Genomic DNA, 27713 nt, shown 5'->3' on the forward strand with positions numbered 1-27713 from the left:
GAATTTAGTATTGAAACATCTTTAAACTCTATTTTATAATACTTTCATTTTAATGAAAACTTTATTAAATATGTTTTTTAGTAGAAAAAAAACTATAAATGACATAATTGGATATTTGGGAGTCAAATGTGGACGATTCAATATGACCTGCATGGATATAGCTCTAGTTTATATCGATTCACTATTTTTCAAAAGACGATCAATTTTAATTCATGGCATTATTGTTTGTGGGACAGGGAGGTCGATTTTGACAGGTTTCTCCAAAACCGCGCCCACTATTGCGATGCTGCTGTTGTATTGGTTGTAGAGCGGCGCCCCAGACCGCATTGGCTGTTGTGTTTTTTTCCATAAGGGCTCCAAACTACACCGAGATTTGGAATATTGCATTGCACTACAGTTCCTGCAGGAGAATGGCAGCTGTCATTCAAAACCCACTAAAATCGTAAGTCATTTTTTTAATATTTAATGAACTCCTAACTGCATTCGATTTTGCATGAAAAGCCATGTGCTTTACGCGCGTTTAAATAATTCCCACTCATGTCACTTTGCCATGCACTTGCACAGTCCATGTTAACTATGATGTATTTAGCTGGTTTTGCAATTTAAAGAACACGCATTCATGTATAAAGAGAAAATTATGCAAATACAAATATGCGTCCTCTCACACTTTCACTTGGAAATGTTGCCTCTGCACGCGTTTTTTTTTCGCGCGGTTGACACAAGTTTGCATGCACGGGTCTTTGTCAGGGCTGAACGATCTATTTGCAGAGACAATTTCATAGTGAGGTATTCAATATGTCACAAAGCGCACAATAAAAAGAGCAACTGGCTCGATGCGCGACGCTGCGACTGTCAACAGCAGATGCACATTATTTGATTATTTTAACCCTAGGGAAAAATAAAATAAAGATAATGATTATAAAGAAAACTACAGTCTGACCTACCCACTTGGGATTAATCTGATTACTTGTTGGTATGAAAGTATCTCCTGAATGGAGTGTTTAAATTCTCAGACCAGTTACTTTTAGGGTAAATATTTTTATTTTTCCATTCCATTCCATTCCATAAGATGTGCCAATACATATAATGTCCCGTGTCACTGAGTGTAGGTCTTTCCTCCTGCTGGCTTAAAGCAGATGTTTACAGTGGTCATGTGGAATGTATCAAGAGTTAAACACTTATCATACAATCTATTTTGCAAAGGTACAGCTGTTTCTGAAGCAGCATGTTTTGACAGGAATTTGGTGGGTTTTAAAAAGCTCAACATAAGTTGATCTGCTGGTGTCTGAGGTGTACTGTTTTCACTTTCTCTACTTTCTCTGAGGACAGTTTTGTAAGCACTGACGAGCTTTAATTTCTTTGGATGAATGCATATTTTCCAAAAGTCAGTCTCTAACAGAATACATTTGATTTGGGGATGAAATAACCATAATATCTGTAAAGTATATCAAAATCTTGCAGAGGTCTTGTGATGAGGAGCTCTTTGTTGGCTTATGAAAACATGTCTGACTGTACACACAACACTCAAGCACATTACCATCTGGAATAAATGACTTTAAGCTGTTACATTCCAGTGAAACAGATTAGGGCGCAGAAATTGTAGGTATATGTGTGTTAGATTTTGTGTGTTTTCAGTTGTTTAGATGTAGAGCAGAAGATTAGGAGCATCCCAGTATCCTCCTGGGTCCATCTGTTAGAGAGGGAGAGGGAGAGGGAGAGGGAGAGGGAGAGAGGGAGAGAGAGGGAGAGAGAGGGAGAGAGAGGGAGAGAGAGGGAGAGAGAGAGAGGGAGAGAGAGGGAGAGAGAGGGAGAGAGAGAGAGAGAGAGAGAGATGTAAAGAAAGACGAGATGATGCTTGGGTATACACTGAGGATGAGGTAGACCCATCTGCCCGTCTTATATACTGTCTGACTTTCTTAGACAGATCAGTCACCTCATCCCACTATTATTTACCTCAAGCAAGGAAAAATATCTTTATATTTATGTATGAATGCATGTAAAATGTCTCAGGCCAGATGTTTGAGTATGAAATAGGAACAAAAGGTCCACTTGCCGTCTTACGTCTGAGTGGGACTCATAAATCATATGCAAATCATTAAAGGATGTTGCAATAATCTTAGTTCTGCGATATGGGCTACAACCATCAGCAACTGGCACGGAATATGTCAGACTTGAAAGATGTCTTGATTGGTTTAATTGTGCATATTTTTTATTAAAACTGTCATCATTACAAAGACCTATGGGGGGGGGTTATTTGGGGTTGTGTGTTTGTTACATGAGGGTTGTGTAGCTTTGTGCCCCTCCCCCAATATGCGTGTAAGGGAGCGTGAGTGAGTGATGGAGGTTGGGGGGGGGTGGGGGGGTCTGTCTGGCTGCATTTACTGCATACATTTATACACCCTCACCATAGAGGAAAACCCTGGCCTTTGTCTATCTGAGCTCAGGAATGGTTTCCAGGCATGAGGAATTAAATGACCTGCATTTTTTTTTGAAAGCTCAGTACATTAAATTTTTTTCATTTAGCTTGTTTTGCCCATGCACATGTGCCTCTCCTTGGAATAAAGAGCATATTTGTTTGAGGAGAGCGTGCAAGTGAAGAGTTCAACCTTCACTCATCAGTGTTTCTTAACATCTTCCTTCCCTCCTCCTGAGAAAAACAACAACAGTAGCAGCATCTGAATCAGGCTTTCCCCTTTGCAACACCTACCCCGCCACCCCGTTTAACCCACCCCCAATATTCTCTGCACCTTTTCCCTTTTATTTCTTTTGTGTAGCCCGTTTGTGCAGAGGCGAGTGTGAATCCGCTCGTGCGTGCACACATCCATGTGTTTGAGAGAACATGAGTGTGACAGGGATTGAAAGGGAACACGTGTGCCCTGGGACATGTCGGGGACCCCCGCCCCCCCTTTCTCCCCATTCCTATTTTGCCTTCTTAGCTCCTCCTCTTGGTCTCTTTGCTTCATTCTGCCACAAATGTATGCATGCTTTTGCACCACCATACTCTATTACTCTTCTCTAATGCATCTTAACTCACTTAGATGAATTTGTTGATAATGATGACTGTCCCATAGCTCCTATTATTGACACACATGACCTGTTTCTATTTTGTAATCAAAGTTAACTTTAAGTAATTTGAGAGAAAAATATTTAGGCTGGATCCCAATGATGAGTGTATAGAGAAAGGACTTAAAAACATGGGTGAAATGCACATGCCAGTGATTTATTATGCCAGTGATGAAAACAATTATTCTGCCTAGAAAAAGGAAGAATAACATAGCAAATAAGATGAAGATTGATGGACCGGCAGCAGACATCCAAAGAGAAAGGGTGATTGCTCTTCCTTTTCCCGACTGAAATTATTGCTTATGAGAATATTCATATTGTCTATAAGCTCTTTAGCCTCTTTGTGATGTGAGGCCAGTGTGTCCAAAGTTGCCTCTCTGTGGCTGCATTAATATTCTACCCTTTTCATGACATAATCCCTAAAATAAATGTCAGGGAGGATTGAAAGAAAGACTAATACTGGTGATTCAAATCACTTGATGCCTTTTGACAATTTCAACACAATTTATTTCTCTTTAGTTCATTTGATTACAATTTTTTTTGATTTGTTTCGATAATGTCTTGACAATTATTTCAACAGCATATTGCTTATTTTATGTACTTTTTGTAAAATCTGTTTCACTGAGATACCATTGCTTCTAGTCAGGGACCAGGTAATTGAAATGCTGAGATGTTCCAACTCTGCTCCCCTTAATGGTTTTTCTGTCCGTCTGTCTGCGCTCATACCATTGACCTGTAAACAATTACTATGAGCCGATGAAATGGCGTTTTGCCGCTGGTCACTTCTGCGCCTACCAATGATAAGACTGACCCACACAAAGCAATAGTATGGGAGCAATTGATACAATCAAAGTGGTATATATACACAATGGCAAACACACACACACATACACATTTCCACACACACACACACACAACTGCAGATTCCATCAGTATCCAGGAAGCTGTTGACCATGAGGAATGTGTTTTCTGACATGCAAACCCTACTTACATAAGCACTGTCACCAGGATCAGGCATGGAGTCGACTAATGGGTACAAACAGGAGCATAATACAATCTTTGACGGTTGAATCGTGTTCAGAGGGTGGGGGATGGAGCATGTCTCAGGGCACGTAATTATGTAGCGCCCATACGCAGATAATCTTCAAGGCATACAGATGCACGTATCAACAAATGCACAAACACACGCTGCCTCTTTAGTCACACTTAACTCAGTATATGAGTGTAGCACAGACAAATGCAGATGATGGTGCACAGGCAAACATGAACATTCTCTTATGTAATACTTTATGAAGCTGCCTGGGGACGTTAAACAGAGACACTGTTGTTGGAAACGGGACAGAAACATATATGAAATTTGGGGTGACACAAGGCAGGGGGTCAGAGGGGAAGAGAGATCACGAGAAGTGGTCACTGGTCCATGAACGCATGCACATATAAGTCACACAGGCACACATGCAGATGCATACACATGCAGACCGACAGACACACACATACGCACACACACTTGAATTCATTCAACAAATAGTTGCAGCAGAGATAATTCTGTAAAGCCAAGAATGTGATTTTTATTTTTTTGTACAGGAAGTCTCTTTTGGATTATTGTTTCTGCTGGTTAGACCTACTGTAAATCACACATAGCCAAAAACACCAGCTGCATACCGCATTCTTGGAAGTCCCTCGACAAAAAAAAAAAAAAAAAACAGCCCAAAAGTGCCATATGTGTTTAAACTTCAACATTAGACATAGTAGCACTGAAGGTATACAATATTTGTGCAATCTTTTATTATTTCCTCCTGCAGTATAGTCTGCTTTTGTAGTCTACGCTAAAGCTACTTTTTACTCTTAATTATCTGAATTTCATGTGGTGATCCCGGCAAAAGTTGTTTTTTTTTAATGTAAATACAGCTTTCTAGCTGGTGATTTTTAGGCCAATGTCTGACTATTTTTAAGGATTACTTATTGCCCCCTTTTGGGGAAATTTGTGCTCATTTGAGGATAACTCCAATTCCAATGGATGTCCAATTCCTCTCATTTCTTACATCTCTGTTTCCTTTTCATTTCTTGCATCTTTTTCGTACCTGTGTTAATTTGTTGTTTCCCTCACGCACTTCTTGAATATCAGATTAATTCCCTGTTGCAAGTCACCCCTCCTCCCCATCCCCCCATCCCCAACCCACATCTTCCTCCTCCTCCAAACACTGCGCATCTTTGTGAGATTCAGTGTGACCAGGGTTCTGTACTTTGTCCAGCTTGGCATTCTTTGCATATCTGTGCAGAGAATCCATAGAGCTCCCGTCACATCTGCTCATCCAGACAGAGACAGGACAGGACAGGGCATTCAAAATTACATGTCTATAAACATGAGCACAAAAACAGATAAAACTGCTGCTGCTTAATGTACTTGTCGTCTCATCGCCAGTAATTTATGCTGACTTAAATCAGAGGGAAGTTTGGGATTTTAAAAGAACTGTCCAAGTCATGATTGCTTACTGAACTTTGAATTTACTTTGTTTATTTAAATATCATAAACAGCCAATTCTAACTAAATGGTAAATGCTGCATATAATTAGACAAGCAGTAAATTAGTTAAGGATTGTTCACAGGGTGTCTCTCTGTCTCAAGACCTCACTATGTGTTATTCTGTCAGCTAAAAATCAGATCACCCCCCCAACCCCCTAGCTAGTTAAGTACCACTGACTAAACTGCTTCCTAATAATTTTGCAAAAAAAAAATGGATGCTTTTGCAAAGAGTCTGTTTTTTTTTTTTTTTGTGGTGGGTATCGTCTGCAGAGATCATGCTTTTAGAATTCTGGCCTCTAGAGTGAAACTCTGGATGGTATGTGGGACTCACAAACTGATTTATCACGTCTTGTTGTTCCATAGTCTGTGTATGTGGTGTAGTCCATCTATTATCTGGGCTTCGATCTGGATTCTCATCCATTTATCAGTTTGACAGAATGAAGCATTTCATCTATACTCTTGATGCATTGTGTTTTGTCTTCATTTCTTTTCAACTCCAGCTTCTGCGTCCTCTGGTGCAGCTCAGCTGTCTTCGTGCTGCATCGGATGAATTTAGAAAACACAGATTTTACCCAGTAAACTGTGCCACTGTTGTTTTAATTTGCAGACCATGCCAGATCATCAGCTGCCCAGCAAAGCTACATTCCTAACATTGATCACCCAAAAGAATTTAACATTTAGCTGATTGGATCTTTGCAGGAGGAACGAGTCAGAACACGCCAAGCAGTGATGGAAGCAGCTTCTCTGCAATTTATTTGAATAAAAAAGGCAAAAATTAGTTTTTGATTTTGTTTGTGGATAGTGACCCAGCACAGGATATAAAAATGAGGAAGGATAAACTCAAACATGTGGATTCGCTAGTCTAAACCTTCAATATTCCAAATAGTAGAAAATCATGCAAATGGAGTTGTGATCATAATGTAAGCTAAGTAAGTTGCAGGACAAATCATGAAATCCACTTCAGTTCCCATCTTTTAAAACATGTCAAAAGACAGTGGGATTACAATTTACTTTCAATAACCAAAGCTGTTGCAGCAAATGATGGAGCCTGATCATGAGCTCACATCTGTACTTGCTAACTTTGAGTTTTTTTGTCCATGAACCATGTTGTCAAACAGAATAACGATTATGTTCTGTCGTTAAAATAAAATTCATAGCTAATCACTCATAGTGTTATGTGTTAGTAGATAGTACTAGTAAACAGTAATGCACCGTGGGTACCAAAAGACATTCATAGATCTTTCTTTGTAGGTTTTATTATGAAAAATAAAGTTGCATGTTGACTCTTTAGCACAATAGCCCTTCAGATAATTAATGATTTCTGACTCTCCACCTGTCTATGTGTTCAGGCTCGGTGATCAGTTCTATAAGGAGGCCATCGAACACTGTCGCAGCTACAATGCCCGTCTCTGTGCTGAACGCAGCGTACGGATGCCCTTCCTGGACTCACAGACCGGAGTGGCGCAAAACAACTGTTACATCTGGATGGAAAAGTGTCAGCGAAAACCAGGTAGGAGGAACCTTAACGGGGCCAAGGCCGGTGGGTCCATTGGCAACAATTGTTATTACTTTCCATTCATTTATTGGTGTCCTTTTAGTATTTTCACTCTTTTCCCTTCCTCAATTATTAATAGATACTGTAATCTTGAAAATATGGTTATTTTTTTTCTTGCAAGATGTCTGAACCTGGGTACCATTTTGAATACATCATTTCAAACGTGGAATCAAAACTGCGTGCGACCGCTTGGGATCTTAGCTTCCTTGTTATGCATGGGAATAAATGTTTTCATCCACAAAGGCCAAATGTTTTATTTTTTTTTATTTTACCAGCAAGGATAAACAATGCCCTCCCCAAGCATAGTCTGCAGGAAATTAAAATGAGTAAAGAAGAAATAAAAAAAAATAAGAAAGATTGGATGCATTATTGCTATGTTCCAGGCAAACTAAATTGCATAGATGCTTCACACAATTGCAACATTTTCCCTTTGAGCTTTTCAAATATTTCAGACATCATGTACTAATAATAATAGTATGATACCACTGGCAAACAAATGACTACTACATATTTCAGTGTTCCTTCCCCCATTGAGGAGGCTGTGCTTGAAATTGGCCCGGAGCAAAATCTGATACCGATCAGATGGTATAATAAAACCTGTGCGCAGAGCTTCCCACTTGTGATCTGATCTAAGATGTATGTTAATGCAAGATCTGCTTTGGGCCTAAGATTGACAGCCAGTATCCAATGAGCTTAGCTGACAACTGGGTTTTGGCACAGAAGGACTCAGCAACCCCCTCCAACATCCAAAATTCAAATTTACCAACTCTCACATTTAAATTTCAATCCTATTATTCTTTATCTACTCAAAAGTGTTTTGCAAATAATATTTCATTTTTTTTAAGAGGATGCTATTGAGAATAATAAGATATACCATGGAGACCATATTTAAGGAATGGCTCAGTATAATATGCAATGATGAACAGGAGTCTGACTTACAAGGGGAGTTGTTTAAGCACCTATTCCTACCATGACATTAACCTTCAGAATCACAAGAGAAAATCTAAAACCGGCCTCCAGCACAAACTTGCAAATGTCCACTTAAGACAGTGAAGTCATGTCAAGGGTTTAACATGGCGTGCAGTCAACTTCACATTCGCTGTCTATCTCTTTGTGGGATGTCATGATGAGAATGATTCAGTAAATAATACTTTGTCACTCTTCTATTTCCAAGTAATAGTCAGGGGCAATACTTCTGCCGTATTCCATGAATTTTTCTGTCAGGCGTAACCTTTTCAATGGCATCCATTTAGTTGACAGATGCATCAGCAGGGGAAAGTACGAGAAGCGATTTGGCCGAGGAATGTTAATTGCTTTCTGCAGCTTGTAATTGCAACCCAACAAACTAACTGGGAGGCAAAGAGGGCTGGTGTTGAAAGTAATATCATCAATCGGATTAATTATGATACAGTTAAATGGAGGGTACATTTGACAGACAGATGTGAAATGCGGTAAGTACATCATAAGGTTACCCAGACAACCAGAGCTTGAAATTTCCACGAGCTACCAGCAGTCAGACGCAGAGTGATGGGCAATGAGCTAATAGCTTTCAATCAAGTCATAGCTTAGCACAGTATCATTGTAGCGCACATGGCCAAAAGTTATTTTCCCTGTCATCCCAATAGTTCACCTATTTTCCCATTTCATTGAGTGATTGTGTTATCACCGTCAATCTCCTCCTGTATGCACTGAGTTTAAGTATTACTGCACTGGAATGAAAAAGGCATGCATCTCTTGACAGAACTGTAAGTGATGACAGCTTTATAGATCCCCCTCTTAAATTAGAAACAAGCAGTCAAGTATTTATTTGTACATGTGACTAAGAGTTAACATTGTGGATTTATCTTGAGATGAGCTGTCAGAACTCAACGTGCATCTGGGTCGCCTACACAGCCAAAGGGAACAATCTGCTTTTTACTGAAAGCTGGACACAAATAGACTACTCTCCATCTTTTATGCAAAGCCCTTTAGGCCACACCCTATACTTTGTGGCAGACCTAACTCACATTATATGCATTTATGCCGGGTTTACCTCTCACCCCTCCCCCCTTTCATTTTTTTTTTCTATTTGTGTTGTCTGAAATAAAAACACATATTCTTCCGCGTTTTGCTTCAAAACTAATAGTACTGTATGGCTGGATGCATGAGGAGGAACCCTGAGAAAACACTGTTTTGGTTAATGGTTATTTAAAAAACAGTTATAAATAAGGCAAACATTTTTCTCATCAGCATTTCCTTTGACTGTCATTATCCACCTTCATAGAGGGATGATATTCTAACAAAATTCAAGAACTGGATTAACAAAAAGCCTGCAATGTTTAGCTATAAGATCAAAATTTCTTTGACCATCAGCCCATGTGTGAGGGGACAGATCTCAATGCAAGTTTTGTTGAAATGCTAAGCTTGCCAGTAGTTGTTAAAATTCTTCCTGTGTGCCTGTGACTCCTTGTGTGTGTGTGTGTGTGTGTGTGTGTGTGTGTGTGTGTGTGTGTGTGTGTGTGTGTGTGTGTGACCAGGCAAGGCAGTTGGACAGATGTATACCTACCCAGCTCGTTGCTGGAGAAAGAAGCGGCGACTCCACCCTCCCCTCGATCCTCAGCTCCGCCTGTGTGAGCTTCGACTTGGTAAGACTAACGCACACACAGTGCACAAATACATTGACATGCCTGCGTAGTGGACACCCTGGCGGCTGCACTGACCTACAGTTATTTCATGAAAGCAAACCGGTGCACCATTTAATTCATTCAACATGCTGCCTCGAAATACACACATACAAAATCTATATATATGTGTGTGTGTGCGTGTGTGCATATGTGTGTGTTTGTGTGTGTGTGTGTGTTTGCTTGTGTATAACATGATTCCGAGCCCTTTGACTGGCCTTAATGCTCACTATCTGACCATCTGGCTCTGGTTAGCCCGTTTCTCTCGCCAGGTCTCCAGGTTCATTCTCTCCCTTGAATCAATGCCTCCTCTCACTGTTCTTTGGACTTCGACACACACTCACACACACACACACACACACACACACACACACACACACACACACACACACACATATAAGTGCACAAACACCCCCACATATGAGTCTCTCTCCTTGTGCAGCACAGAAGCACCCTAACTGGGGCCTCTGTAATCATTTGTCCATGAGGCATTAGAATGTAAGTGAGTCTATGAGGTGGAAGGGTGTGCTTTTTTTTTTTCTGTGCATGCGCTCTTGTATGTGTGTGTGTGTGTGTGTGTGTGTGTGTGTGTGTGTGTGTGTGTGTGTGTGTGTGTGTGCATGCGTGTGCATCCATGCATGGGTATGTGTGTGTTATAGGGGATTTTAGCAAAGGAATGCTCCGGGAACCCGATAAGGGGGAGAAGTAAAAGAAAGTCTTTGTTTCGGCTGTGCCACACCATTGTTTCCCCCTTGCTGTCTTCTAGATGCAATATTATAGCTTTCACTGAGAACCATCCAGTTTTATGCAGAGAACGCTTTTTTTCAGGTAGCAAAAGAGAGGGAAGAATAGCGGAGAGATACTATTGTTAACAATTTGCAGGAGAGCATTGTAGCCGATGGTGAAAGAGTAGAAGTCTAGTTTTGTTTTTAAGAGATCCAATTTTGCAGTGTGGCCCAGATGCCTATCATAACACGACAGAGGAATGTGACTGCTCCCCTCTCTCGCTTTTAGAAATGCTTAATGTTTATTTAATACTTCCTGTGCAGAGGTTTGTCTCTGTATTTGAATGTACACAGAGGCTTAGTCAGTTTCTTTGAAATAATTTGAAACTAGAATTGAATGTCCTGTTTTTGTAGCTTCTGCATATATTTTTTTTGATCATACCATCTTCTTTCAGTCATAATAACAATAATAATAGTGGCAATTATTCATTTATTCGTGCTTTTCTTTTAACCCAAACATAAATTAATTTAAAATGATTCTCATCTTTACCCCCCCCCCACACATCCTCAAAACCAATGTTATCACTCAGGGCGGATAGAACTTTGCAACTGTTTTTGTTAAGTAAAACCAACCTATATAAAGGTCAAAGTGTCTGTGTGTCACAACGGCAAGATACCTTTGTAAATCACACTGAGTTGGAAAACGATCTGAAGAACGGGGTTGAAGTAAAACCTTAGAAAGTATAACAAAACAGAGACGGAAAATGGACAAAGAGAATAAATATGCTTGTAGTAACTGAAATGGTAAATGCGGTACATTTTAAACAAATAAAAACATTATGATTTATATTAACATTATTATTCACAATTTATTTTTATTTTCAACTAGTTCATTATCATGTCTTTAAGTGTCTCTAATCTGCTGCTAAATACTGGTGGTTTGGGTGTAGATGTTCAACAAGTACACTGGTTAGACTTGACAATGATAATATTATTTGTTCCTGTCATATTATAAAGAAAAACTGATGGAACAAATTTCCATTTCCGTTGTCAAAGCATTATCGTTATGGATTTTATTATTTTTCTTTTATTGTTCAATCATTAAATGTTTTTGGTCCATATTTTTGAACTGAGAATTTACGGGCCCATAAGATCAAACCACTTTTGTTAGCCCTAACGGACATCGACCTGAAGAGCTTTCAGACGAAGTACACAACTTAATAGCAGCATACTGATAAAACACAACCAAAGATCAGAAGCTATCTATATCTGTACAAGTCTTAGGAAAATAAAAAGATCGCTGACTGAGTTTTTGAGAGACCAGCTTTTGTTGAAAATTCAAAAGAAGTCACTTATCTCTGTGTTACACAACAGAACAAATCAAGATCAGCCGGTGCCCAATTTTTCATTTCCTATTTAGACTTGAGCATAACATCGAAAATAAGACGTGAGTGCTTTGTTTTGTTTTTAGCGTTTAGGTTTATGAATAAGAAATAAAAAAAGGGCCTGATCCTGAAAATAGCATAACACTAGGTTTTGGCCTCATTTTTCTTTTTTAGCTTCTCTGCTTATCTTGACGCCAATGTTTGATGGCTTAGGATTGTTGATAGTAAATGCACATAAAGGCAGCTAAATGGCCTACATATGAGCATTTGCTCATATGTAGGCCATCTTGGGCTGCGAAACAAAATCTTTAGTCAAATCAATCTCCACTTTCGAGTAGAGTCAAGGGAGGGATGAAGAAGATTGAGAGAATGAGAGAGAATGAAGAGAATGAAGGATGCCTTTATATCGGATGGGTGTTAGTCGCTTAAAGTCAAGCTTCGCAAATGCAAATAACGAAAAAAGACAAGAGCGAAGTTTGAGAAAGATTTCATTTGATGATTTTTTTTTCCAATGATAAGTGATTAGCATGTCTTTGCATGGCTCTTTTTTTTTTATTCTGTCAATGCGTTGGCATTAAGTATCACAGACGACTTCACAGTGCCTGTGCTATAGTGATCCGTGCTTGTTAAAATAGACTGAAAATAGTGCAACAAAATCATTTCAATTGAATAACTGGGTCAAGAAACAGGCAGCGTATTTTCCCCTCAGTTTCTCATCCTTTCTTACCATCTAGTTTTTATTAATATTGGGTAAAATAATCTTCCTTACCAATCGAATGCCTTCAATGCACACTGATCCATTAACCACATGGATGCAGATTGATATGGAAATCTGTGATTTTGCTTTAGTGTGCTATCTATTTATATTTTTAACCCCAAAAATTGCACTGACAGTAATTCTAGAACAAACTCTTTCGAACTAAAATACTGGGAATGATGTTCTTTAAATGAGAAAAGCATTCATTTCCTTTGAAGGAGCAAGGTCAGCACATGCTTTTGTAAACTCAGTAACACACATACCTGTCGTCCTAAAGTCTTATTTATTTTCCTTATTCTCTGCCGTTCCCACTTTCACAGAAGCGGAACTGGCCCCCAAGCGCGAGGGGCCCCCAGGGGAGGCTACAGCCTTGGAGGCTCTGCTCAGGAGCGATAACCTCCTGGACAAAAAAAACAATATCACTAAGGAGGAGGAGACCTTGTTAGAAATACAGGTACAGGAGTCTGTTATGTTAGCCAATGGTATAATAAGTAATAAATGTGCATGGAAATATGTGTTAATGATATATAATTTAAAATGACTAATGAATAGATCCAGAAAAACATGAATGTTAAATGTGTCAGTATGCTTCATTTCATTTATTATCCCCCCCCCCGACTAAACACACACACTCAAAGCAATAACTACATATTTGTTTTTAATGACATATCTCTCTTAAAAACCTAACCAAGGAAACATCAAGCCGTGTCTGCTCTAGATGTGGGGGAAGGGGCTAAAAGCGAGAGGGAGAAAGCGAGAGGGGGAGAAATTAAAATCACTTACAAGATGGAACTCCAAACATTGACTTTGCGTTTTAAAAATATTAACATTGTACTCCCAGAACTTCCAGCAGGCTGTTCCAAAGATGTGGTCCATTGCAGTGAAACAATACCACATGTCTAACTTTTTAGAGCAAAACCATGGGATAATTGAAGGACAACTGCCAGAGGGCTTGAGATGAAAACAAATTCCACACAAAGTTAAACATGGTTTGATATCTGTATTTCCCCATCTGTATTTAGGACTAAAATCTTAATTCCCATAGAGGTGCATCCTTAATGTAATTAGTCAGTGAATGTTGTCAGCTTGATAAATTGTGGTTATCATGTGTTATTATGTGGACTGTGGTTTTGAGACGGTGTTGGTCCTTATGGTCTTCGATAAGTGCCCTCTAGTGGCCAGAGTAAACACAACTAGAGGAAGGATTCAGGTGGCGGTTCAAGAGTCGAAAGGAAGTGGATGTGTCCAAAAAAACACTGGGCTTGGGTCAGGTGATTTTAGTTTGGTGACCTGGTAACCATGACTAAAATGAAGTTAGATAAACCTTTACTAGTTTATAACAGTGACCACAAAAGCAACTTTATTTCAATGACCTAAACGTCACATCTTGAATCAATGATTTGAACACACACACATTTGATGTGTGTGTGTGTGTGTGTGTGTGTGTGTGTGTGTGTGTGTGTGTGTGTGTGTGTGTGTGTGTGTGTGTGTGTGCGTGTGTGTGCGTTTGTGTGTGTGTGTGTGTGTATGTGTGGACACTTCCTGCAGAGAGTTCTGGAGGCAGAAGAAAACGGAGATGGTTTTCATGATGATGAAGACTTTGAAATGGACACACCAAAGAGAAAGAACCGGAACAGAGGCAAGGTGAGTGGAAAGGAGATTTGAAGTAGAAGATGTGTTGTTTGTGGTTCATATTTATTTATTTTTAAGTTTTATAATTCACTAAATCATTTTGACTTTGGTGGATTAAATATCAAAGCTGTGTGGCGTTTCCTTTTAGAACAGAGGATCTAATCGCAGAAGAGCAGAACCTGTTAACGTGGAGGACCAGGACAAACCTTACGTTTGTGACAGTAAGAAGCGGAAATCCTTCATTTTACATCTGCCGTCATACAACATGCACCATTTGTTGTGACATTAATTTGTGCTTCATATGTTTGTGCGCCCTAATTCAGTATCTCGAAAAAACACACACTTACCTTTTGGGTTTACCAAATTGTCTGAGTCTGTAAATGACTGACAATGTATTATCTCGAGAACATCTCATGAATGTAGGTTTAAGGTCATATGTTTGGGGAAAAATGGTAAATTTTCTCCCCTCTCTCAAGGGTAGCCCCCTCTCTTTCTGTTCCTAAGAGCAGTGCTGTGCAGCATGAAGAGAGACTTTGCTGTTAATCCAGACCTGACAAGCATGCTACTTCGTACTCGGGACCGAATTCCCAAGGCATGGATTGTGCCGCGGGGATGCGGGATGGAGATCATCATGCTGAACAAACCTCAAACAAATGAATCTCATCCTCATTTTGTGTCTTGTTCGGTCTTTCTGTCTTTATTGTTTGCTTTTGTGTCTTTCTCTGTTCCAGATAGATACAAACAAAAGCATAACTCAAAAAAGGCTGAAGAAGGTATCTCAACCTGTCACCATCTGGTCTTTACCGGGGCTCTGTGAACTGTCCTCTTCTTTGCTTACAATCCTCTGGTGTGGCTGGCTGGATGTGAATCTTTTTGAGATATCTAATGCTTTCCACCTTTATGGTAGGGCTGGAGTCCCCACGCCAGCCCCTGAATTCATTGCAAGCCTTGCATGACATTAACACGTTACCGTGTGCTCTAATGCTTTCTCAATGTGAGGCATGCTCCTAATGATGCTCAGAATCAGCTTTGCTAATGCTGCATAGATGGATGCATGATTCTTTGGCCACTCTAGATGTGATGTGATCCACAGATGTAGCCATTGCAGAAGTATTTGGATTGCTGGTAGTTTGAATTGGCAGCAAGTTCACACAGAGAGAAGACATAAGCTCATTTTGTTATGCTAAAACATTCACACAAAAGGCTCAGGAACTGGATGGAATATAGAGGTAGGAGAAACGTTTCATCAGGAACTTCTATGATGGCTACAGCTCAGAAGTGCTTTCTTTTACAAAGCATTATTTGGTTTTATAATCCCCCGAGTTGCAGTATTAGCCCAGATCTTCTGCTTTTTCATGTTTTCCCACCTCTAAGATACAGTATATTGTCCATCCAAACCTGTTGTTGAGACATTTAACTGTGTCACTTGAAAATCACAGAAGGGTTAAGAGTCAACAATGATTCTTTCTAAAATCATAGAAATGTGTTTTAGTTTCCTTCCAATTTGTAGCACTGTGTATCCGTCAGTTCTTTTTTCTCGTATGATACAGTCGTCTTGTTTATTTTTTCTGTGCATTTTGCAGTAATCATACTGTATTTATTGTTATTGTTCCAACACGATAGCTTATTACAAATAATGAGCTTCGAAGAGCCGAATATCGCCTAGTTACATTGAACTGTAAATTACACGAAACTCCATATAAGTCACCCAGTATACCATGCATTTAACAGTAATGAAAAGAAACAAAAATTATAGTTACTCTGGAGTTCTTTTCAGTAAAGAATTCCTTTGCACAAGATTTATATTTGAATCAGACAATATCAAACAAATAGTGACGGACAGTCACCATTTACTTTTCTACTCAATGGAGCGGGAAACGGCAGTTTATTTTGACTCTGACTTTCTTGGTATGGCATTACACTAAAGGGCTTTTTGTTTTAATTGTAGTTTGTGGAAAGCGCTATAAGAATAGACCGGGCCTGAGCTACCACTACACCCACACTCACCTCGCTGAGGAGGAAGGTGAAGAGGAGAAAGACAGCGAGATGGCCCCGTCTCCCCCACACAGCTCCGATAACCACAAACGTAAGGCAACGCTTTTATGCACAATGAGAAGCAACGTAAGATGTAACTCTGAGACATGCTGATTATTTTGCCAGAAAGCTGGCAATGCATGAATGCAAAAACATGGAGACAGAGGCTTCTTTTATGATTACCTCAGACGGCTTCAGGCTCCCCGTCTGTCTGGACTGAACAACATTAACGGTAGCCAATGTATGCCACGTCTTTCTCTGTTGACAGCTCAGAAGGGCCCAGATGGTGTCATCATTCCCAATGATTACTGTGATTTCTGCCTTGGAGACCAGGACTCCAACAGGAAAACAGGGCAGGCTGAGGAGCTGGTGTCATGCTCCGACTGTGGACGCTCTGGTGAGTCCGCGATTCTCCGCTGAACCTGCAGAGCACATCATTAAATTAATGTAATTTTTTTATTTTAAAGAACAGGATTATAACTCCTTTCATTCTAAGAATTAGATGAGAATATGAAAACTGGACCAAAGTTGTGAAATTTATAGGACAGAACTCTGGAGAACCATTAGCATGACAGCTCGGTCGATCGCAGCTTTTTAAGACAATGGCAAGAAAACAGTTAAAGCAAAGTTAAGCTCTCGTGTGTGTCCAGAGAAGTCAGTAAGAGTGAATGCATGCAACTTTCTGACCCCAAATGATAGCACCGTTCGTCTACGTTCAGAGACAACTTTTGCAGTCTTGAATGAATTATCAATACTCACAAAGTCACAAGTGAGTGGCACAATTAAAAGGGTATCTGAAGTGTGCAAAATACACATTAAGAGCAAATCAGTGACTCTTGCTGGTATTGGATATTTGGATTTTGAATCAATTTTTTACGAAACAAGTGAAATTCATGTAATTTTATACGACCAATTCAGGGTCTACCCCGCCTTTTGCCGAATGACAGTTGGGATGGGCTTCAGCATCCCTGTGACCATAAGTGCAGGAAAAGTTGTATATAATGGATGGATGGATGAATAGGTTTTTTTAATTAAATGTTTTTCCAAGCAAAATGAAATAAAATGCCATTCAAGACTTCTTGAATTCAGTGATGATACCGTGCTACAAATCACTCTCGGCCACTGGCAAGCAGATCACCAAATGCAAGTAAGACCAGATTCTTGTGCCAAAAAAAAAAAAAAATTGAGATTGTACAGGCGGATGCATGCCTGACTATTTCCTGGCTGGACGCTGTAATGTCCTGGATTGTCTCTTGCTAATTAAAACATCACCATATAGAGAATGCTATCATCTAAATCTTGGTAAGCAAATTGTAATGAAAAATTAAGCCATTTTAAATACCACAATGTATATGCCATTACCCAAACAGATGTGTGATATTATATGAATAATGTTGGCTGTGGTTTCATTAGTTATGCGGGCATGAAAATGTCACTGTTATTAAAATAGTGTTGGAAAATTAGCTGTTAGACTCTATTTGTCAGATCATATCTTAGTATATGTTTATTATACATATTATATCTCTTTTCATTCTTTTAACTCAGAGTCTTGTGAACTATTTGTAATCCTGGCTTATTTGGTAAGCATGGAAGATGGTTTATTTGTCACTTCAAGTCAGGTCAGATTTTACTGACGTGGCACAAAATCACAACAAAATTGTTTCACGACACTTTCCTATGTGGAGCAGGACTGGAGCATAATTTCTGAAAGACACTCATGAGCAAGAACTTTGCAGATCGTAGCAAAGGAACACTGCCTTTTACTGGACAAAAACTTTGGATAAAGCCCAGCTCAATGTGGGGCGGCCTTCTGTCTCTACCGGTTGTGGTAGAAAGGAGGAAAAAGAGGGATAAGGACAGAAAGATAGAAGGCAAATGTGTGATAGAGACAGAAGGGGGTATTAAAGTTGTGAGGGACTAGCGCAAATGATCTCTTACTAACAATAGTAGTAGCATTGACAGTTACATGCTAATAGCTGACATTGGACATTAATAGCGTTAATATTCATAAAAGAAATATCAATGGTGGACGCCCGGCCAGACAGCTGCAATATTATTAGATTTAATTCCTAGGGCACACAGTGAATTGACCTTTCATGCTGCAGCAGTGTCCTTTAGACAGGTTATCAATTACCTTTTTAAATTTGAAGTTCAAATGCACCTTTGCAAGCCAAATGCTAGCAGCACTTTTTTTCCTTTTTTTTTTTCCTTTTTTCCACATGGATTGTCTATGCCAGTGAACAGAGAGTATAGTCAGAGAAATATTTTGTTAGAGTTTGTTAGAAACGCTACAAGAGTCTATGGTCTGTTCTGCTCTGATGCTAATATTTTCATGGTGGCTGGACGAGGAGGAGAGAAGGATGATAAGAAGCTGAGGTCTCTAGAGCAGGGGTGTCAAACTCATTTTGGTCCCGGGCCACTTACGGCCACAAAGTCCAAATTTTTCCTTTATTTTAGTGTAAAGGAGGTAAACAGGTAAATTATAAAAATCTTTATATGTAATGAACTGGTTCTCTAAAAAACACATGACAAATTAATATTAAAAATTAATACTAAAAAAAGAATTGATGAAATTACACCATACATTTATTGTTGAGTTAAAAGTGAAAATCTTGTCCCTGTGGGAAAATTTCCCACTAGAATTTATTAGAAAATTGAATGGTAGCATGTATAAGAGGAGGTATAATGTTTACAGGCTAATGGTAGCTATTCTGGTTATTAAATCAATCTTTTTAATTTTGCCCATTTTTTTTGCTATCGTTTTTGTGGTTTTTATAGAAATAAGAAAAGAAAAGATCGTCTTAACAACGTCACTAGCTGTTTTTTCATCAAAAAATTCTTGTTTTTAAATTTTGAAGCAAAAAATACATTGCAGAGTTACTTTTTCATTTTTTCTTTGCCTATTCTTTTTTTAAACCCACTGTATAAAACCCGCAGATGCATGTGAGGAAAAAATGCGCTGGCCGCACTAACACAAAGATTTGATTTCAGGCAGGGGCCACAAAATATTGTTCAGAGGGCCGCGTGTCTGAGACACACCTGACAATGAGGCCTTCACATTTCACGGCTTTTAAGATGCGCCACTGGAAGATTACTTTTTTTAGTTGAGGAATTTGTTGTTGAGAGCTGTATTTTTCTTTGCAATTAAAGTTGTGTTTTTTTTATTTGTCTCATGGAAGATGTGGCTTATCGTCTTGAATAGAAGTCACCAGACCGGATTTAATCTGAAGAGATGCAGGATTTATTGAGTTTTTTCATGGAAACTTTGATTTTGGAGGATATGTGACCATTCAAACGATGGACCTGCTTTGATATGTCAAAAAAAAAAAAATGTTTGTTTTGTTTTTTTTTTCATCATGTGAAATTTTTCATAAAAATTTCCCATTCAAATATGTATTTATTTTTTGTCAGCTGATCAGGATTGCGGAGTCAGCACGGCAGCAATGTACCCGTTCATTATGGACCAAATATTTGATGGCAAAGACACTTGGAAGGAATGAATGTCAGAAATGTTGCTTTACAAAATAAATGAGTTGCCACCACTGTGGCGGGGGGGAGCATGAGTGTGGACTCTTGGGCCGCTAGCCGAGGTAAGAGCCAATTGACCTACTATTGATCCTCCATGTCCTAAAGGATGACCTAAAGCCTTCCATCAATGAATTCTGACCCGGATGAGCTTATTCTGCTGTCTGATGAAGTGTTTCTTTCCAACATGGCAACATGTAACCTTTTGATCGGACTTGCGTTCCTATTCCAAATGGGATAGGAAGAGAACCTATTATTTTTAAACCACAATTTACAGGAATTTACAGCATTGTTTCATTTATATATCGATGGCTGGAATGCAAAACCTCCTATTTGCAGATTTTTCGATTTTGGGTTTTTGCATTTAATGGTGAGAAATGGGATGGCTCCGCATTTTCAGTCTATCTGCAAGATAATCCTGTCACATGACAAAACTCCTATGTGCACAATGAGGCAGAAAAAATTAGGAAAAGAACACTTATCTGCATTGTCAGTGGTAAAAATACATGCTATGTATTTTTTAAAATATAACATAGAAATGTAGTCTGTGAACAATAGAATATTCTTGAATATTTTTAACAAAGACCATAATATAATCAAATGAAACATTTTTTTCATTTCCTGAAAAAGGTGTTTTTTTCAGATGGGAGGTTTTGCATTCCAGCCATCGATATTGTATTTTTTTGTCAGGATTTATTTAAAACAAAACTCTTTGCAGGCAATGGAAGAATTGAGCTCACGTCTTTGTCACATGGAGCTCACCCTGCTCGAATTATCAGCTACTCCTAGACACGGATTACCAGGGCTCATGGTTGCTTCCTTTGGGAAGTGGAAAATAGAGAAATAGAAACTTGACCGGTTGATGTTTTTCCACATGCAGTCATTTCGAGGTACAAAAAAAGTCTTTGGCCGGCTGACTTTTGAATTGTTGTATATCAGACCCTCCTCACAGCAACAAGTGTGAAACCTCCGTTTGAACATTGACATGTTTATCTTGCACGACATATCAGTGTTATAGCCGCCCAACACATGTTGACTTCTGGGTGCACAGTATCGTGAATCAATTTTGAAATATTTGCATTGGAGTTTGTGTTTGTGTTGTAACTGCAACATTTTGATTTTATTTGACAACTCTATCCTCTGAAGGTCAGATTGAGAACAGACCGGGGGGCCGCAATGACTTGTTATGTAGTCTTAAGAAAGAGTATGGTTTTATGAGATCGCTATGGCTGTTGAGTGGACTGATATCAGCTGCCATCTCTGCAGTGTAACATGTGGGCACCTCACATGTTGCAACAGTTGTCTCTGATTATTCCCTAAATCGTTTTAGAAAAAGCCTGCAAATGTTGTGATTTTAAGAGAACATCTGTTTCCTTATTTGGGTAAATTATGGTTCACTCATGGCTCATTTATAACTCGTAGTACAATGCAAGAAGAACAAGATGTCCTGACAACACGGTCACAATCTGCAAATATTTTTTAATGTGTTATTGTTTGTAACATTGAATAATACCGTAACAGAAATGCATTTGCTGTATAGACAGGTGCGTTTCAAAAGGATCTAGCTTTATACAGAATCACAAAATAACAAGGTGCTTTGCTTCCTGTACTTGTGCAAAACGTGTTTTTTCTGGAGTAAATGTGTCTATGAAAAATGTTTTTTTGTCATGACTAAATACGTGTCACTTACTGCTTGTTAAATATAAATAGTTACTTAAGTCTCCAAACTTCTTATACAGTTCAGGATTTGTAGAGCTGCTTTCAGATCAACTTTCTCTTTCACACAGTTCTGTCGTTTTCTAGAAAAAAAAAACTCATCTTAAGTCTTGTTGTAAACATGGTCAATTCTAATCAACAGGTCTTGTGAGTTTCCTCCAATGTTTCAAAATTTGTGTTACAATCTGAGAGTTAACAGCAAGTTATCTGAACTATCATATCAAAAAAATCAATACTTTGATGGAAAACATCTGTTAATTCACAATGTTTTTTGTTCACCACCTTTCTATGTCCACATCATCCCTCTCAGGTCACCCCACATGTCTGCAGTTCACCGAGAACATGATGCATGCCGTACGGACATACCAGTGGCAGTGCATCGAGTGCAAATCCTGCAGCCTCTGTGGAACCTCAGAGAATGACGTATGTACTGCTAAGGCGGCCTCGTACAACACCAGGTGCCCACAGGGATATCATCTTCCCAATGTGCTTCCTAGAACCTCATATGCATATATATATATATATATATATATATATATATACTGTATGTGTGTTTGTATATATATATATACACATACATATACACATATATATATGTGTGTGTATATATATACCTATATATACATATGTATATATGCACATATATGTATATATACATTTGTATATATACGTGTATATATATATATATATACACATGCACATATACATATATGTATACGTATATATATATACGTGTATATATATGTATATATTGGTTTTTGGTAAGCCATATTTGCATGCATGTAATTTAATGTATGACTCATTATACTGGATCCAACTTTCCTGACAAATGCCATATTTCTTATCTCTCCCGTTCACGTCAAGATTAATAGGAGCTATTTAATTATGGAAATTTATCATTTATTTTGAGTTTAGCAAATTTTATCCATCAATGCAACAAAATTATTTGTTACCTATAATGTTACTTCCCTCATTTTGTATGTGTTCCATTCAAAGGTGAACTCATTGCAGTCAAGAACCTGGTTAGTGAGGGCTTGTAGTTGAGATATAAAGCTCTTGCTTAGGGTATTTAATAGAGCTTTTAAACCAATAAACAATATGACAGGAAGGTTTTAAAGCACCCGAAGACAGAGAGTAAAGCTTAGAGTATTTATATCTGGAGTTGTTGCCAATCACACTAAATCCTGGCAGGCTGTCGTGGTTGTTCTTTTTTTGCCCAAATTGAAGAGTTGTTAAAAGTTATGCAGTGCGGAAAATTTGAAACCTGTTTCTCTATCAGGGCAAGAGTTTTCAGCCATAAGAGCACGAAAAAAACTATAAATCCAGTGGAAAGTTCATTGTTGTAAAGCATCTCATAAAACAAATAGCAATATCGTAAATACGCCACAAAATTAAATGATCTCGGAGATCATACTTGATTTTGCTGTTCACATACTTCATGCACTATATAAGATGTTTATTTCTCGCCACCCTCGTAGGACCAGCTCCTGTTCTGTGATGACTGTGACCGAGGGTACCACATGTACTGCCTGAAGCCGCCGATGACGCAGCCTCCAGAGGGTACGACGGCTTGAAGTCACTCGTACATGTTTTATTGTACATGGATGGGTTGATACTATATGTCACACACTGTATACTTGACAGAGTCCAGAAGCAAAGTCATATAAGGAGAAAAGCCAGGAGGACAATGATAGCATTTTTTTCTCTTTCTCTCTCCTCACAGGAAGCTGGAGTTGCCATGTTTGTCTGGACTTGTTAAAGGATAAGGCATCGTCCTATGGAGAAGCATAACATCCAGACATTCTTCAACCCATGCACAAAATACATATACTGTATATATATATATATATGTTTGTACATTTGCATATCACTGTTTGACACTCCTCCCATGCATTTTAAACACTGATGTGAAACAGTCTCGCCGAGTGCAGTATGTGTCTAATATATATGTATAAAAAAGCAACCTTGCTCTCCTCAACAAAGTCAATTAACAAGACACATAACAGTAAGATTATGAGCTTATTTTCCAAGATATTTAAAAACAGGAAGACACACACATATAGATTCATCATAAAATGCCCTTTTGAGTGAATTATGCTTGTGATGATTGAAATAATGTACTATTTATTTCTTAAAACAAATTATTCTCATCAAGACAAGCTTCCTCACCTTTCTGAGGCCCTCCTGGTTAATTGTTTTGCATTTAAATACAAATAAGGCAAGAAATTAGACACATACATTCAGTGTACTTACTAAGACTTTGTTTTTGCAATGAAAACATAAAGATTTCTCACAGATAGGATTTGCTTAGCACAGACACAACTTCATTCTATTGCTCACACACACACACACACACACACACACACACACACACACACACACATGCACACAGTGCAGTGCATTACCATGCTCAGGGTGGTTTCCTGTGTGAGGTTAGGCGATCTTCTACCTCTCGAATGGCCAAGTAACACTCCAGATGCAAATACCATTAACATGCAATCTAAACAAGCCCTTCATTCCTCTACCTCATTTCTCTACAAATGGCAAGGAGCCAAAGTCAAATGATTTGATGTGCATGTGTTTGTGACACACGTGCACATCGAAACGTGAAATCTATGGATGTCGGCAAATGTTCCTTTCATTGCTCGGAGTTATATGTGTAAGAGCAGCGAGATGTTTCCTCCGGAGTATTTTTGCTGCGGGTGTTTCATTGGTGTGTCAGGCTGGACTGAGAGACTTTTTGCTAATGTTTGTTTAAATTTCTCTCAACCAGCTCCACTCCTCTCCCTTGTTTATACATTACGGTGACATTCCCATTTTAGATCTGGACAGACTCAGTGTTAGATATGCAACTTTTTTACAGGTGTTTTGTCAAACCCGATGAAATTTATAATCAAGAGGAAATGTGTAATAACTCCTCTAGGGAACAGTTGTGACACTCATTGTTGTTGTAAATCAGTGGTTTCTAAAGTTTATCTGACATGCAAACCCTTTCCAAGCTTAAAACAATGACCTTCACTTACCCTCAACACACAGATTTGATGAATTGAATAAAAATCTGAAAAAGGATAATAATTGCCATTTATACTATATATGAAAACTTTTAATGCTCAAAAGTTGTATGTCATGATAGGCAATAGGTGGCATAAGATATTGATAAACTCATAAGAAATTATTAGTGACTACATTTTGATTTTATTTCTGGGTAGACGTAGGTAAAGTTATAACAATATAATGACCCCAGCCTCTGAAGTACCACGATCCAGGGTCACCCAAAGTGGAATCGCTGCCCTGGAGGGGATTTAGAAAAAAATATAACCCCCAATTTATCATTTTAATGTAGTTATGAAGTTTTTAAATCACTCTGAATTGTATCTTTTTGAAGTTAAATGTATTGTTATTACAAATTCATTACAAAAACTGGAAAAAAAGTAACATTAACTCGGTGTGTTGTTTTTTCCATGTAATAAGCAAAACGTTTTCCAATGCATTAAACACATCGGTAACGTTTCATGGATTTGTGATTGTATTACACTTTAAAAGTAATTTCACTCAACGATGTGCTACTTCTATTGTAATTGTGCTCTCTGACTAAATATCAAATAATAAAATGCTTTGTGCGGTATACTGTTGACAAAGTAATAACCTTAGAAAATCAACAAACTGTGATCATTTTAAGTTGATACATTTTATTTTATACGTTAAATACGTAACTTACCCTAATAATTCTGTGAAAATGTTTTTTTTTAACCCGCTAAAGTCATAGGACGGCAACACGGGACTTGTTAAAGTTTCTCAGATATATTTCACTTCATATCCAAAAGAGTGCTTGCATAAACTGACGTGGGTGAATGAGAATCTTAGCGGTCATTCTGCACACTTTACTCCTGTTCTGCAAGGGTTTGCATGCTCTGACATTTTGGGAACCACTACTGTAAATGATCCAAAGGACTGTTGATAAATCTTCATTGAAGAGATTTTGGGGGGAATGTTATGTCCTGAAATAGCACTGTCAGTCTTGTCTAGAAGTTTTAGCAGTTATGATGATAACCTGTTCTTGGCATTGTGCATCATCACACATATACTATCAAATGTTAATGTTGGGAAATTACATCTTTAATGCCCAATTAAAGGAAATTTGTAGCAAACTAACACGGAGAAACTGAAAAAAAAAAAAAAAAAAAAAAAAAACAGTTTGCAAGTTATGCCATGACTGTTTTATGACTTCCTCTTTCATCTTGATCCTCCACAGACAATCATAACCGACTGTAGCTTAGATTTGTGTTGTTGTTTTTTTTTAATCACGTTCGGTTGAATTTTGTGTGTTTTTAGACAAGTAAAACAGCCCTTTTGTGTTCTGTTGAAATTGTCCTCTGTAATTTGATGCCGACGCGATAACATCATTTGTATGTTGTATTTTGATAGCTAAATGTGTCAGATTATGTGGGAATAAAGACTTTTGAATAATTTCATTTTCCTTTCCCAAACCCTACATAAACTTGATGACGATAAGAAGCATCAGCAGTGAATCTGTGACAAAGCAACAGTAATATTTTATACCACAGTTTTGCTGTCCCAGAAGCTACATTGGAAAAAATGACTACATTTTCTAGATCAGTGGTCTCCAAACCCGATCCCTGGACCAGTACCAGTCCATGGATCAGTTGACACCGGTCCACAAGGACAATCTTTCTTGGTACAAATTATAGTTTTTTCATTAGACCTTCCGGATCTTATTTTGAAAAATGATTAAGTGTAATCATTGTATTCAGATTACATACTGTGAGCTGACAATTTTCTTTTATTATTTGAATCCCCTCTAACCAGCCAGAAACAATTTCATGCATAAATCCAGTCCCTGCTACAAAAAAGGTTGGGGACCACTGTTCTAGATTCTATACCATAACTTAAGTGTATTTTATGTTGCTTCTCCAAAACTAGTTTTTTCTTTCCCAAATTTGTGAACGCTGTTTTTGTTTACACTATATATCATACATCCATAATGTTTACTTATCAGAAGAAGTTGATGTTTGTGCTTTATCCCTCGAAACATACAGTAGATTGCATATTGTGAGTACAATATGCTACTGGACTGCAGGAGAGTCTAAATAACACCTGGTGTTTTCATGTTATTCTTGGTAAAGTGAAGCACATTCACTTTGACATTTCATTGGATGTTTTTTGCATTACAAGAAAGACAACTCTGTAATGCTATTTATAAAATTTAGCGAAGTGCACCTCTGTCTAAGTGATATCCAGTCTTGGAAAACCTGTAAAAGACATCCCTCTGTATATTGCACATAGTTCTGGATTTTTCCTTTTTTTGTGCTATATTTTCTTTTTTTTTTTCCAAATAGTACCTTCATTTAAAAAGTGAACTTTTTTTTTCCAGGAGAAGACTCATGAAACGTCTTCCCTTTTCCTTGGCTATCTTTTTTTTCACATCTGCTGCCCTCTGCTGGCTTTGTGAAATGATGTATTTTCGAGCACTGTGTATCCCCAACTAATCAGACAGGGTTGCCCAGTCCAATCAATATGCATTGATCGCTTCCCAAAACGCAAGGTCAAGAAACTGAACTTTCCCCATCTTGTCTGTCAGACAGACATGATATTGTGTCCCGAATGAGGGGACTTCTTCTTCTTCTTCTAGCCTAAGAGGGTTATCTGCTCAGTGCATGGAAGCATACATGTCCCCTTGAGTGCAACAATCTGCCTGCTGATCTCCCGCCACGTTCTTCCCTCACTCATGAACAAAAACTCAAACTTGAGCAAGACTTGAACTCCTCCGCGTGAAGCACATGCTTCCGGTCTCCTGAGTCTGGTGGCGGAAAAACAACAAACATTTCTGTTTCTGTCCCTCACCTCGGATCTGTTTGCTCTGGATGACCCTGCTGCGGGCATAAAGCCCTTATGGGTCATAATGCCCTTGGCAACTGAGTTCCCAGGGACACACTAACCCCTCCGCAAGAAGTTGGCGGCTCAAGCAGGGACAATATTGTCATGCTACCTCTTATTTTAGTTATGAGGCAACGCATCTCCCACCTTGCTTGAAAATTGACATGAGCATATCGGTGATATGACAGTCGTACAATTAAAAATCTCAACAAACGGATGAACCATAACTTCTTACAAGTCAAC

General features: G+C 38.5%; 1 protein-coding gene across 2 annotated transcripts; it reads left to right on the top strand.

Annotated features, from left to right (window-relative positions):
- Nucleotides 1-314: 314 nt before the first annotated feature.
- dpf3 (double PHD fingers 3) lies at nt 315-26294 on the top strand. Of its 2 annotated transcripts, XM_086167379.1 has the most exons (12): nt 315-442; nt 6936-7096; nt 9658-9765; nt 12989-13122; nt 14217-14312; nt 14449-14521; nt 15032-15073; nt 16249-16386; nt 16603-16731; nt 21886-21998; nt 23054-23135; nt 23299-26294. In XM_086167379.1, the coding sequence occupies exons 1-12, from the start codon at nt 411-413 to the stop codon at nt 23364-23366; spliced, it is 1176 nt and encodes a 391-aa protein (XP_086023505.1). In that variant the 5' UTR covers nt 315-410; the 3' UTR covers nt 23367-26294. The 2 variants fall into 2 exon arrangements, with proteins under 2 accessions (XP_086023505.1, XP_086023506.1); XM_086167380.1 differs by lacking the exon at nt 15032-15073.
- The last annotated feature ends 1419 nt before the right edge of the window (nt 26295-27713 follow it).

The sequence above is a fragment of the Fistularia commersonii genome, chromosome 20 (genome assembly GCF_037954325.1).
Source record: "Fistularia commersonii isolate RoL2024-O1a breed Wild chromosome 20, RoL_Fcom_v1.0, whole genome shotgun sequence".
NCBI classification, from domain to species: domain Eukaryota; kingdom Metazoa; phylum Chordata; class Actinopteri; order Syngnathiformes; family Fistulariidae; genus Fistularia; species Fistularia commersonii.